The 14,154-nt window shown below is 43.6% G+C and overlaps 1 protein-coding gene across 1 annotated transcript in view; it reads left to right on the top strand.

Annotated features, from left to right (window-relative positions):
• LOC145403713 (PX domain-containing protein kinase-like protein) overlaps positions 1 to 14,154 on the top strand; it is a 1,006,790-nt gene that overhangs the window by 819,815 nt on the left and 172,821 nt on the right. The window contains exon 12 of the mRNA XM_080275395.1: positions 6,184 to 6,373. Within this exon, the coding sequence (XP_080131521.1) occupies positions 6,184 to 6,373 (190 nt within the window). The remainder of the gene's footprint in view (positions 1 to 6,183; positions 6,374 to 14,154) is intronic.

Below are 14,154 nucleotides of genomic sequence, written 5' to 3'. Positions count from 1 at the left end.
ATGTTTCACTCCCCAACAGACTTCTTTGCCACCCTGCCTAACTCTCATTACCTCTCTCCAGAACATTTTCTTATATACCTTCTGCTTTACACTCAAATTCCTTCCAGATTCCCCATCTACTCTGTTCGTACTCTCTTGTACTAATCTTTTCACCTCTTTTTTTTCCTCTCCACATATAACTCTCTCTTCTGTCTCTCATCTTCTTCCATGCCCCTGTTTCTCATCCACTCACTATATGCTTTCTTCTTTTGTCCCACAGCCTGTCTCACTTCTTCATTCCACCATGCTGCTCCTTGCACCCCCTCTTGTCTTCTCTTCACCCCACACACCACCTCACATGCTGCACAAATTTCTTCTGTGAATATCTTGCACACACCTTCCATGTCCCCCATCTGCTCCAATCCATATTTACCCAATCGCACCTCCACTTCTCTCTTATATTCTGCCTTTTTTCCATCCTCTTGTAACTTTTCCACCCTCTTTGCGTATACTCCTTCTTCCCGACCTTCCCTTCTTCTATTTCTCCATCCTAATTGGACCTTGATTCTCACCACCAGCAATTGATGGTCATTAAGTCCACTCCCACAACCTCTATATGCATTTGCATCCATTACACACCTTCTCATCCTTTCATCCACATACACATAATCATTCATTATCCTCCGTTCATGCTGTTCACCACCTCCGTTCATGCTATCGCCAACCCCCTTCTGGCACAAATTCCCACTAAAGCACTTCCATTCTCATCCATCAAAGTATGCACACCCTACTCACCAACTACTCCATCCACCTTCACATTCCCTACTTTACCATTCATATCTCTTGCCAAAAACACTCTCTCATTCCTTTCAAACTTTTCTATGCATGCTTCCACACTTGTCCAGAACTCTTCCTGCACTCTTCTTGCATGATCTTGCGTTGGCTCATACATGCACACAATCGCCCACATTTGTAGTCCAGATTTCAATCTTACCCATACAATCCTTGAGCCAACTGATCAATACTCTCTTATATTCCCCTTCCATCTGTTACTTACAACAATACACACTCCTTCTTTTGCCCTCTCATTCTCACCTACTGCTGCACATATACCCCATCCATACTTCCATTCTCTCACACTCACCTCTCCATTTAGTTTCAGTTAATCCACATGCATCCACTTTCTCACCCTCAAGCACCTGGACAATCTCTCTTTCATTCACCTTATCATTTGCACCCCTTACATTCCACATCACCATCCATATCATGTCCTTTGTTTGGTCCTTAGTTATCACCTTTTGGTCAGTCCTGGTGCGAGGCTTCTTGTTCGAATTTTTAGTTAGCTGTTTTCTAGGGAGGAAAATTTATTTTTCAGTTTTTTTTTTTTTTTCTTCACGTATTTTGCGCATGAGGGGGGGGGTAGACCAGGAATGTCCTCATCACTTCACCAAGGCTGAGCTAACGTAAATAATGAACTCATATTTGTTTTTCCTATACAGTCAGTCCTCCCCTAACGCAGTTTGCTGTAGCGCGATATTGCTCCAGCACGGCGCAATTTTGCGGAAGGAAATAAGCATTGTAACGCAGGCACTGTTAGCATAACGCGGTAATTTGAACCAGGCAGGCTGTGATGTGGTGTGCATCACGCAGCCTCACAATACTTGACATCATTGCCCGCCAATCACACTTCACCTTGCTGTCTCTCCCAGCCACCCTATCAATCAGGACCCCCCTGCCTTCCCCCTTCCTCCCGCATTCCCCACTCGGGCCCACTCCTACCCACACCTTCCTCCTCAGCTTGCCTCGTGTTCTCCCACTCTACCTTATCTCCGGTGACGTGTGTCTGCTCTTTTCATCACATAAGGTACAATAAATAAAACAGTCCTGTTGACCTAATGTATTTTTTATAACCAGATTAATGCTTTTAGGAGGTTTAAAACTGGTGAGTACCAATAAAATTGCATCACAATGGAGAAAAGTGGAGTTTGAGCAGGTGTGGGCAAGGCAATAGCGGTATTCAAAACTCCCTGTAACGCGATATTTGCCTAACGTGACGTTGGTGCGGAAGCAGATACCCGAGTTAGGGGAGGACTGACTGTTCTTTTCCATGCACTTTTTCATTTCACACAAGCAAGAATCATTTTTTAGAAATAATGTTTTTTCCTGTATTTTTGGGGGAATGGAGGGGGGGTAGACCAGAAACCTAATGTTCCAGTTGTCAGGTTAGAAATATCCATTTCAGAAATACAGTAGGTTTAAAATAATTCTGAAACCATTTTCACTAGCGGGGGTGGAAAGCAGCTGTTGTGTTAGGTCTCGGATCGTGCTAGGTTGCAACGAGGGCCCTTTGTTTAACCCCTTAACCGCGGGGGCATCACTTTCGTGACGCTTGGGAGCAAGGGATCATACCGCGGGGCGACACTTTTGTGATTCTGTGTTATTTTGAATTTGCCCGGGCTTTGAAGTGGTGGCTTGTATCATCTATCAGTACTGCCAATGTCCAACACTAGTCAGCACTCCTAATCTCATCTGTACTCCCATCCATTGTTGACAATTTAGCCATTTCTCCCTGTTCTTGACTCTCCTCCCTACCTCCCCTCCATTACCCTATCCTCTCGCCTGCCCGGCCGTGCTACGCTGAGTAAATCTTCCCTGGAATTTTCCACTGATTTCATCCATTGAAATAAGCCCTATGCCCTATTCTTATACCAAATAATATATACAAGAAAGAAATAAGGTAAGTGAGAGTGCCATACACCTAGAATTGGCTAATTATCACCTGACAACACCTCACGTGCACTCGTTCGCTAATTTTTGCTGTTTATTTCCCCTTGAAATATGCCGTATAATCTATTTTCGTAATGAAAATATATATAAGAAAGGAAGGGAGAAGCCTAAGTGATATTTACATTCACCTGGAACTACCTAATTATTGAAGGCCACCACACTGTATTCTATGCTAAGTAAATCTTCCCTGGAATTTTCCACTGATTTCATCCATTGAAATAAGCCCTATGCCCTATTCTTATACCAAATAATATATACAAGAAAGAAATAAGGTAAGTGAGAGTGCCATACACCTAGAATTGGCTAATTATCACCTGACAACACCTCACGTGCACTCGTTCGCTAATTTTTGCTGTTTATTTCCCCTTGAAATATGCCGTATAATCTATTTTCGTAATAAATATACATATAAGGAGGGAAGGGAGAAGCCTAAGTGATATTTACATTCACCTGGAACTACCTAATTTATTATGTATTGTCTTGGTTTCCTGCCAATCATTTCATTGCTATATATTAGCAGGTCTCATAGGGCTGAAGTTGGTAGTATTGAACCTACCCTAGCCAGGCGGCAGGAGGCCACCACTATCAGTTCACTGTCATCTTTGAAAGTGGGAGTATGTCTGATTTGCTCCTGCTAACTTCCACTGCTTTATAGCCCCATGCAAAGGGCTCTGTGACCTTTACCCCCTACTAAACCTCGTGTGGAAAGAGTTAAAGGGCTGACAATTGATAGAGAGTGACTATGATCTTTTTATTGAATAAAACAGTGCAAGTGGAATTGTAAATCTATCTATCTATCTATTGCCAGACGCCTCAATCCCATTTGGGGTGGCCACAAACAAATCGCCTCCAAGTCGCCCTGTCCCCCGCCATTTCACTGCCCTGCTCCCAACTCACACCCCCCTCTCTCATATACCTCTCCACCCCATCCCTCCATCTCATCCTCAGCCTCCCCCTCCCTCTTCCCCCCTCCACCTCACTCACATACACTCTCTTCTGTCAGTCTTTCACCCTCCATCCTCTCCACATGGCCAAACCACCTCAGTGTGTTCCTCATAACGGTTCCTATCACATCCACATCAACACCACAATGCTCCTGTATATCCTCGTTCGTCAGCCTGTCTCTCCATGTGACTCCAGAGGCTCCTCTTAAATACCTCATTTCCACTGCTCTCACTCTTGACTTGTGTCCTTCCAACAACGTCCAAGCTTCACTTCCGTACGTTAGAGTTGGTATCACAATACTGTCATGTAGTAACTTTTTCACTTCCATGCTCACTTCCCTGTTTCTTATCACTGCTTTCAAAGAACCAGGAACCTTTCTTCCCTGCTGTACCCTTTCAAGCACTTCACCCTCCAAACCTCCATCCTTACTCATCACACTACCCAAGTACTTAAACATACTCACATTTTCCAATTCCTCACCATCCAGCCTCGCTGTACATCCACTGACTTCACCTCTCTCAAAGACCATCACTTTTACTTCCCTACATTCACCTTTAGATTCCGTTTCTTACACACTCTGCCAAACTCATCCACCAACCCTTGCAGCTCCCCTTCGTCTTCATTCAACAACACAGTATCATCTGCAAACAACAGTACAGGGAGTTTCCAAACACTATCCTCTCTCACCAGGGCCACTCCAACATCCACTACCCTACCTTGTACCTCTTTTATTACCCCATCCATGTACAGATTGAACAACCATGGAGACATGACACATCCCTGTTTCAAACCAACTTTCAAAGAGAAAAATCACTTAGTTCACCATCCACACGGCTTGCAGCCTTCACACCATCGTACATACTCTTCTCAGCATTCAACAACTTCCCATCTACTCCATATATTCCTAACACTTTCCACAATCCTTGTCTATCGACCCTGTCATATGCTTTCTCCAAATCCATGAAAGCCGCATACAACTTCTTTCCCTTCTCTAGAAACTTTTCCACTAAAGATCTGAGAATGAATATCTGATCTACACAACCTCTTCCCTTCCTAAAGCCTCCCTGTTCTTCTCCAACTAATTTCTCTGTTCTTTCTCTAACTCTGAACAGAGAAATTGTAAATAAAGTGTAAATAATGTGTAAACAGCAAGAAAGCAATGAATGTAAATATAAGTAAACAGTGGAAAATAGTTTTATAAGTTACTTCAAGTGACAGTGCATAACACAGTGTAAATAAGATAGAAATGTAAATAATGTAAATAAAGTAGAGAACATAAATAGAAATGTAATGAGTGGTATTATAAGAATACAAGTATATATACTAGGAGTAATGAAAGTGAAAGTTTCACTCTAGCATGTATGAATACTATGAGTTATGAGAGTGAAGGTGAAAGTGACATTCACTCTCAATGCTAGTATACAGGACGAGAAAGTGATTGCTGCGTATTTTACTGAAAGAAATTTAATCCCTACAGTGACAATAAACTACTATTACTGAAGGAACTTATGGATAAAGACTGTAGATATATATAAGTGTTATATAGTAACAGAAATTTAAACTGTGAGTGTTTTTATGAATAATAGACAACACTAGCGGCGACCGATCGGAAGTGGGATGGTCATACGCCCTCGTAATATTCATTGCTTTCACAGTGTTTTTTGGGGGGAGTATGGATTCCAAACTATTTGAGAATCATAGATTAGTGTTTCTAGTGATAATATCAGGCTGTGGTAATCATATTATGAGTTGTCGGGAAGTGTAAAGTGGAGACTTCGTTACCCAACTTCAGAGGTCTCCACAAGTCCTACGGTACTCGACGAAGGCTCAACAAACACCTAAGGAGAAAGCTGAAGGTATGTGCCATAAGTATATGTGATTTTAATATTCTAGGACTAATAACTGATTTTTGGCAAATATTTTTAGAGAGTCTGTCGGAGCGTGAATATGCCCGCGGGAGCCGCAAGTCATAGCAAAACAAGCCCGCGGTGTAAGGGTTAAACACATACGAGCATTTGTACCATCAACTTGTTCAACGACTTTTTTTTTTCCCTGTAAAGTGGAGCCCCATGGTTAGCCGCATGTGTGGTTTCATGGTTAGTGGTGGCCTGCAAATATTCCCAGACACCAGGTTTCGCACGAAAACCCCTCCATTCGCGGTGAAAAAAAACAAACAAACCGTGTGCACTGCTCGAGGCAGTGCGGCAGATCCTACATCCTAGGTTTGCTGATGTAACCAACAACGAATTGGAGCACTTGATCGGCCACACACTCACAGTGTCCGTTGCAGAAATGTTGGAGTTTGAAGAGGCTGATATGGAACAGCAGCAGCCAGTAGAGCAGCCAAAAGATGACAAAACTCCAACAATGTCATTTTCATCGTGGCTGCTCACTCAAAAAAATTTGCAGGAGCAAGTCAGCCTAGCAGACTTTCCAGCAAGCATTTGTGCCTGTTCCGTGTTTCTGCATTAGCAAAGCTGATAACACTGTTCATTGAGAAAGTGAATGCGGGACAGCAAGCTCTGGTAACTCGCTACCTCAGTAGCCCCTGGGAAATGGAAGAGATGGAAGGTCCAGTGCAAGCAGCAGGGGCAGCTGCGCATGGAGCACAACCCAGTGAAGATGCCATCATGGACCTACCCGAGGATGAGGAGTTCTCTGGGTTTGTGCAGGAGCAGCAGAGAGAATAGATGCAGCACAGGATGGATGTGTTATGTGGAGTGGTGGAGGCAGCAGAGGCAGAGGAGGGTGGGGGTGCCAGAAGTGGCAGGGCATAGTAGCCTCACCACCTGCCTTGGAAGTGACACCCCCATCCCTTCCATTAAGCACCTCACTGCAGCCTTCCAAGTGAGTCTCCTTGCCTGTTATGTATTTTGTATTAATACAACTTTCTTTTCAGGTGTGATTAGTAAATTTTACATTGCATAAATGGGTTTCAGGGGGAGTTGGGATAGGACCTGAAACCAAGTAGCCTTTTTCCCATAGGATCCATGCCCCAACATTAGTTGTTTCATGGGTCACGGTACTTTTTAGGGAACCAGTTAGGTGTGAAATGCCGGGCTCCATTGCACAACATTTCAAAAGCCATTCCTCCTTACCATGGCTCTTAATGCAAATGGAGCCTCTGGAAATGCTAAAGATGTCAAGAGGAAGCATGTAACATTACATAATGCTATCTATCTATCTATCTATCTATTGCCAGATGCCTCAATCCTGTTTAGGGTGGCCACAAACATATCGCCTCCAAGTCGCCCTGTCCCCCGCCATCTCACTGCCCTGCTCCCAACTCACACCCCCTTCTCTCATATACGTCTCCACCCCATCCCTCCATCTCATCCTCGGCCTCCCCCTCCCTCTTCCCCCCTCCACCTCACTCACATACACTCTCTTCGTCAGTCTTTCACCCTCCATCCTCTCCACATGGCCAAACTACCTCAGTGTGTTCCTCATAACGCTTCCTATCACATCCACATCCACACCACAACGCTTCTTTATATCCTCGTTCGTCAGCCTCTCTCTCCATGTGACTCCATAGGCTCCTCTTAGATAACTCATTTTCACTGCTCTCACTCTTGACTTGTGTCCTTCCAACAACGTCCAAGCTTCACTTCCATACGTTAGAGTTGGTATCACAATACTGTCATGTAGTAACTTTTTCACTTCCATGCTCACTTCCCTGTTTCTTATCACTGCTTTCAAAGAATCAGGAACCCTTCTTCCCTGCTGTACCCTTTCATGCACTTCATCCTCCAAACCTCCATCCTTACTCATCACACTACCCAAGTACTTAAACGTACTCACATTTTCCAATTCCTCACCATCCAACCTCGCTGTACATTCACTGACTTCACCTCTCTCAAAGACCATCACTTTACTCTTCCCTACATTCACCTTTAGATTCCGTTTCTTACACACTCTCTCAAACTCATCCACCAAGCCTTGCAGCTCCCCTTCGTCTTCACTCAACAACACAGTATCATCTGCAAACAACAATACAGGGAGTTTCCAAACACTATCCTCTCTCACCAGGGCCACTCCAACATCCACTACCCTACCTTGTACCTCTTTTATTACCCCATCCATGTACAGATTGAACAACCATGGAGACATGACACATCCCTGTTTCAACCCAACTTTCAAAGAGAAAATTCACTTAGTTCACCATCCACACGCACTGCAGCCTTCGCACCATCGTACATACTCTTCACAGCATTCAACAACTTCCCATCTACTCCATATATTCTTAACACTTTCCACAATCCTTGTGTATCGACCCTGTCATATGCCTTCTCCAAATCCATGAAAGCCGCATATAACTTCTTTCCCTTCTCTAGAAACTTTTCCACAAAAGATCTGAGAATGAATATCTGATCTACACAACCTCTTCCCTTTGTAAAGCCTCCTTGTTCTTCTCCAACTAATTTCTCTGTTCTTTCTCTAACTCTGTCAATAAGTATCCTACCATACACTTTTCCTAGTATACTAAGAAGACAAATGCCCCTATGATTACCACACACTTCTTTTTCCCCTTTTCCTTTGTACAAGGGAATAATTATACATAATGCTGATAGTAAAAATTCTGGATAAATTAGAATCTAGTGTTCTTGCAAGAAAACTTGTAGTAAAAGTGTAGTACCACCAAACAAACTGTATCAAGCATCAAGAAAGGCAAGAGGAAATTTAGGCAGCCTGCTTTAAAGTGTAATATTACAGTGAATGTGGTGAAAGTGAAACTTCAAAACTGAAATTGAACATGAGTCTAAATGGAAGAGAGTGTTTATACATGGTACTTACAGCAGCAATCATGCGGAGTTCTATGTGAGTACAGCATTGTTATTTCATAACTTGCAGAGGGGTTAATAAACACTCAGCCGACCTGCCCTACTTACCGCAAGGCATAAGTGCTACTCGACCACCGCACAATGCACTAGCCACCTGTTGCCACCACAGCACAGTTTTGTTGTAATTTTGCGCCAAAAATTTTTTTAGTGATGATGATTACTCTACAGAGGGGGGTGTGAGTTGGGAGCAGGGCAGTGAAATGGCGGGGGATAGGACGACGTGGAGGCGATTTGTTTGTGGCCACCCCAAACGAGATTGAGGCGTCTGGCAATAGATAGATAGATAGATAGATTACTCTGCTTGTCAAATCATTGTTTAAACAGATTCTAGCACATTCCGTTGGACAAACAGTATATAACTTGTGGCGCAGAACAAAAAAAAAGTTTATTAAGGAAACATCTGTGTACAGTGAGTCCTTGAAATACGAAAACTCGAAGTACAAATTTCCGATGGTACGAAAGCAATAAATGTAGGACAAATTCCACAATACGAAAGTATCTGTCTCGATGGTACGAAAAACGATACAAGAGGAAATACGAAATATTCAAAATGGGTGCGCTGCACAGCGCCGCACTCACTTGCGGCAAGAAAATGAACTAACCCCTCTCTGGTAAACACATTTTCACACGCTTCCCAGTTGAGTCACATCTATCCTCTCCTCTCAGCTTTGCTGTATGTTATGCTGTTTTTCACTGTTCTTCACCTTTTCGTATTTTCACCATGCCTCCCCAGCGCCGTGCATCATCTCCAGCATTCAGGGAACCAGGTGCAAAAAAGAAACTGCATCGTACTCTCACTCTTGAGAGGAAATTGGAAATACAGTCATTAGGTTGATTTATTTACTGGTAAATGTACAATGAAAGACACAACTATCTTCCCAGTTCAGTCTGAAGAAAATTTACTCCAGGCGAAATACAATGAAAACCGTTTCTACTAGTGCGTGTTTCAAATAGTTCGATTTTTCCACAGTATACTCGTCAGACTTTGGGAATGTACTTTTGTCTTTCATTGTACACTTAAAGCAGCAGAAAGACCTTACCAATTCAATGCATTATCCTCCAGCTTGTTTCTGTAATTTGCTGACAACTTTCAGTTTGGCAAATTACTTTTTCTTACTAAAAAAATTCCTCCCTGTTATTATCATCACTTTCCCCCATGATCGTTTCCAGTGCAGTGGAAGAAACTCAGTATGCTCAAAGGTGGATATCGTTTCCCAATTTCCCAACTGGAGGTTAGGTTAGGTTAAAATTATTAGGTACATATAAGCTCGGTTAGGCCAGGTTTAAATAAACACTTAGGGAAGAACAGTCCTTGTCGCCATTATATTAACGAAGTAAATGAGTTGTCACACCAGAACAGCTAAAAATGATGGGGAAACAGATTTAATAAGAAACGTTTACTGTATTTACCTATCTATCTATCTATCTATAGCCCGACGCCCTAATCCCGTAAAGGGTGGCCGCAGACAAAACGCCTCCAAGTCACTCTGTCACCCACCATTTGACTACCCTCCCCCCAACTCACCCCCCCCTCCCTCATATACTTCTCAACTCCATCCCTCCACCTCATCCTCGGTCTACCCCTCCCTCTCCCTCCCTCCACCTCACCTACATACACCCTCTTAGTCAGTCTTTCATTTACCAATCAGAAATAATCTGAAAAATATAACAGACAATCAGGAAGATCTGATTTGGTAAGGTGCTTTTACTGCTTAAAGTAAAATGTATGTTTAGCCCCCTCAATGGCTGTGGGTTCAGATATTTGCGTGCTCCCGTGGTCAGCCTTGGGACCATTTTTTCAAAGTTCCAAAATCAATTTCTTTTTCTTACATATGTGAAAAGACTCGTCTGGCACTCCTGGCTTTTTTTTTTTTAATTATTTTTTCCCCTAAACCCATCCTGTGATTTGCTATGATTCATGTAAGAATTAATAAAATTCGGATGTGTGTTACCTCAGCATGTATACATTGACCGAAAACATCTGGGACAAAGTGAACTGTGAATGCCAGACTGCATGAGGTGGTAAGCCCCCTGCACACGGGCCACATTTCAGTGGTCGGTGGCTGCCACTTTTTCGTGGCAAGAAGTAAAACGCACGTGTTTCTATGGAAGCCCGCACACGAGCCAATTTTTAGTGGCAGCCGAAAAAAAATGGTAACCGGGTCCATTTTACCCACCACGCTACGGTGGCTCGCCACTGGTGACTGATGATGGATGCCATTAGTTCAGATGGCAGCCCGCACACAGGGCACTTTGCGGTGGCACTGGCGGATGGACTGGCGTTGTTAACGGTCTACTCCCTATCCAGGGTCATGTGTCTACCTCAGATCCTCTCCCTAACCAAGGTCATCTTCCTTCCCAGGGTTACATGCGTACACAAGATCATTCCCAAAATAAAAGTTACACCACACTACAAAGTCGTTCAGAGCTTGAAGTTCACGAAAGTCTATACTGTAGTTTATACCAGGTAACGTTATCAATGTGTCCTCCCCAGTGCCAGGCACAATGTCAGGTATTCCAAGCGAAGCTGAACAGTCTGAGTGATTCATTTATATGTTTTGTTTATTGGTTGCATGTTGGTGGATTTTTCCTAACAGTGACACAGTTCTTTGATTAATCAGTGTTGCATATTTTGTTAATATCAATATCCGTGCCAATAGGTTTCATCAGTTTCAGAAAAGCAAAACATCATGCCATTTTCTTAAATATCTGTGGAACCTATTTCCGTGTTATGCAGTTTATTTCAGTGTAACATCTTTACACTTGCAAAAATACAATGTCTCATTTATTTTATGAAATGTGATTAACTTACTCACAAGTTTTCTCAGAATTGTTGTGCATTGTGTATGTCTATATTCTATCTATTGCCAGATGCCTTAATCCCATGCAGGGTGACCATAAACAAATCGCCTCCACGTCACCCTGTCCCCCCCCATTTCACTGATCTGCTCCCAATTCACACCCCCATCTCTCATATACCTCTCCACTCCATCACTCCATCCCATCCTGGCCTTCCCCTCCCTCTCTCCCCCTCCACCTCACTCACGTACACTCTCCTCGTCTGTCTCTCATTCTCCATCCTCTCCACATTGCCAAACCACCTCATTGTGTTTCTTCTAACAATTCCTATCACATCCACATCCACGCCACAACGCTCCTTCACATCCTCATTTGACAGTCTGTCTCTCCATGTGACTCCCAGGCACCCCTGAAATAACTCATTTCCACTGCTCTCACTCTTGACTTGTGTCCCTCCAACAAGGTCCAAGCTTCACTTCCATACGTTAGAGTTGGTATCACAATACTGTCATTTAGTAACTTTTTCACGTCCATGCTCACTTCCCTGTTTCTTATCACCGCCTTCAAAGAACCAGCAACCTTTCTTCCTTGTTGTACACTTTCAAGCACTTTACCCTCCAAACTTCCATCTTTACTTATCACACTACCCAGGTACTTAAACGTACTCACATTTTCCATTTCCTCATCATCCAACCTCACTGTACATTCACTGAAACCTCTCTCGAAGACCATAACTTTACTCTTCCCTACATTCACCTTTAGATTCCGTTTCATACATACTCTCCCGAACCCATCCACCAAGCCTTGCAGCGCCCCTTTGTCTTCACTTAACAACACAGTGTCATCTGCAAACAGCAGTACAGGGAGTTTCCAAACACTACCCTCTCTCACTGGGGCCACTCCAACATCAACTGCCCTACCATGTCTCATTTATAACCAGTCGAGCAGGGCAGTACTCCCAAGGTGGATGGAAAGCTGATGTCAGGGAGAGCTGGAGCTCCCGTTTCATCAGCCCTCGGGACTAGGTCCCGACCATCCCCCTTTGCTGAACTTTTTCAGTGTCTCAGTAACACAGAGAGTAGGCCAGCATGCTCTCCAATACAAGTTTCTCTAACTATCAACACCAAAGTACATGCACAGTACACACTACACTTCCTTTTCCAAAACTTAAAAAAAAGTCATGGCAGCACTACACGTGGCCTCGGAGTCCCCAGGGGTGGGGGACCATAAATGCCCCCACCTTCCGCCCCTCTCCCGGTGATGAGTCGAGCTGCCTGGAACCACTGTCTGACTCTTTTCTTCTTCTTTTATGCAACATTCGCGGCCTTTCCTCTAACTTTTGCTCTGTTGAGCACCACTTCTCCTTCTCTAAACCTCACCTTTTTTTTCTAACTGAGACTCAGCTGTCTGAGGCAACTGACAGCAAACCCTTTTCTGTATCCTCCTACCTTTTCTCTATAATCATTTCAAACCCAAAGGTGGATGTTGCGTATATGTACGCAACGACCTATCTTGTTCTCGTGTTCCTGAACTCGATTCTTCTGAATTCTCTACACTCTGGCTTCGGCATTCCTGTCATTCTCTGACTAAATATATCTGCACTGTTTACTTATCTCCTAATTCTACTGACTATCAAAAATTCTTTGACTATCTTACTTCTACGATGGAACACATTCTATCCATTTTTCCTTTCTCTGAAATCTCCATTCTAGGAGATTTCAATGTTCACCACCACCTTTGGCTCTCCTCTCCTTTCACTGATCCACCTGGTGAACTAGCCTACACCTTTTCTATCCTTAATGACCTAGAGCAGCTTGTACAGCACCCTACCCCTACCCCTGACTGCCTTAGAGAGAGCTCCAACATACCTGACCTCTTCCATACTACTAATCCTTCTGCTTACACTGTTAATCTTTTCTCTCCGTTGGGCTTCTTCGATCACAACCATATCACCTTAACCTGTCCTATTGCTCCAGTACGGCCTGTGGACCCTCCAAAAAAACGACGTCTGTGGCACATTGGAGCTGCGGATTGGGAGGCCCTCAGACAGTACTTCTTTGATTTTCCATGGAATGATTATCACTTCCATGGCCGCGAGCCATCTGGGTGTGCCTTGCGCATTACAGAGGTTATTCTCTCAGGCATGGAAGCATACATTCCTTTTTTATATCCTCTGACTAATGCAAGAAAGCCTTGGTTTAATCACACTTGTTCTGATGCTGTCCGCAACAAGGAGAGGGCCTATAAAAGGTACTAGAGCCAACCCACCCCTGAATCACATCTTTTATACGTTTCTGCCCGGAATCGTGCTAAGTCTGTTCTTCGCTCTGCTAAAAATAATTTCATCCGTACTAAATGCTCTCAGCTCTCCAACTCGAATTCTTCCCTCTCCTTCTGGCACCTTGCCAAAAACCTTTCTAACAACTTTACCTCATCATCCTTCCCTCCTCTTTTGTACTGTGATGGCTCTGTAGCTATTTCTTCTACTGATAAAGCAGATCTCTTCGCGCAGACTTTCTCCTCCAATTCCAGCTTAGACGATTCCGGTGTTGTTCCTCCATCACTTCCCCCTTCTGACTTCCTCATGGCTGACATTAAAATTTCTTCAGCTGATGTATTTTTCTACCATCACTGGCCTCAATACTAACAAGGCATATGGGCTGATGGAGTCCCTCCTGTTGTTCTCAAGAACTGTGCTTCTGTGCCTACACCATGCCTAGGCAAACTCTTTCACCTTTGTCTATCAACTTGTACCTTTCCTTCTTTCTGGAAGTTTGCTCTCATTCAGCCAGTCCCAAAGAAG

Source organism: Coenobita brevimanus, chromosome 61, assembly GCF_032717465.1.
Source record: "Coenobita brevimanus isolate Jiangsu-jjx chromosome 61, ASM3271746v2, whole genome shotgun sequence".
In the NCBI taxonomy this organism is placed as follows: domain Eukaryota; kingdom Metazoa; phylum Arthropoda; class Malacostraca; order Decapoda; family Coenobitidae; genus Coenobita; species Coenobita brevimanus.
This window is presented reverse-complemented; position numbering and strand designations above follow the sequence as displayed.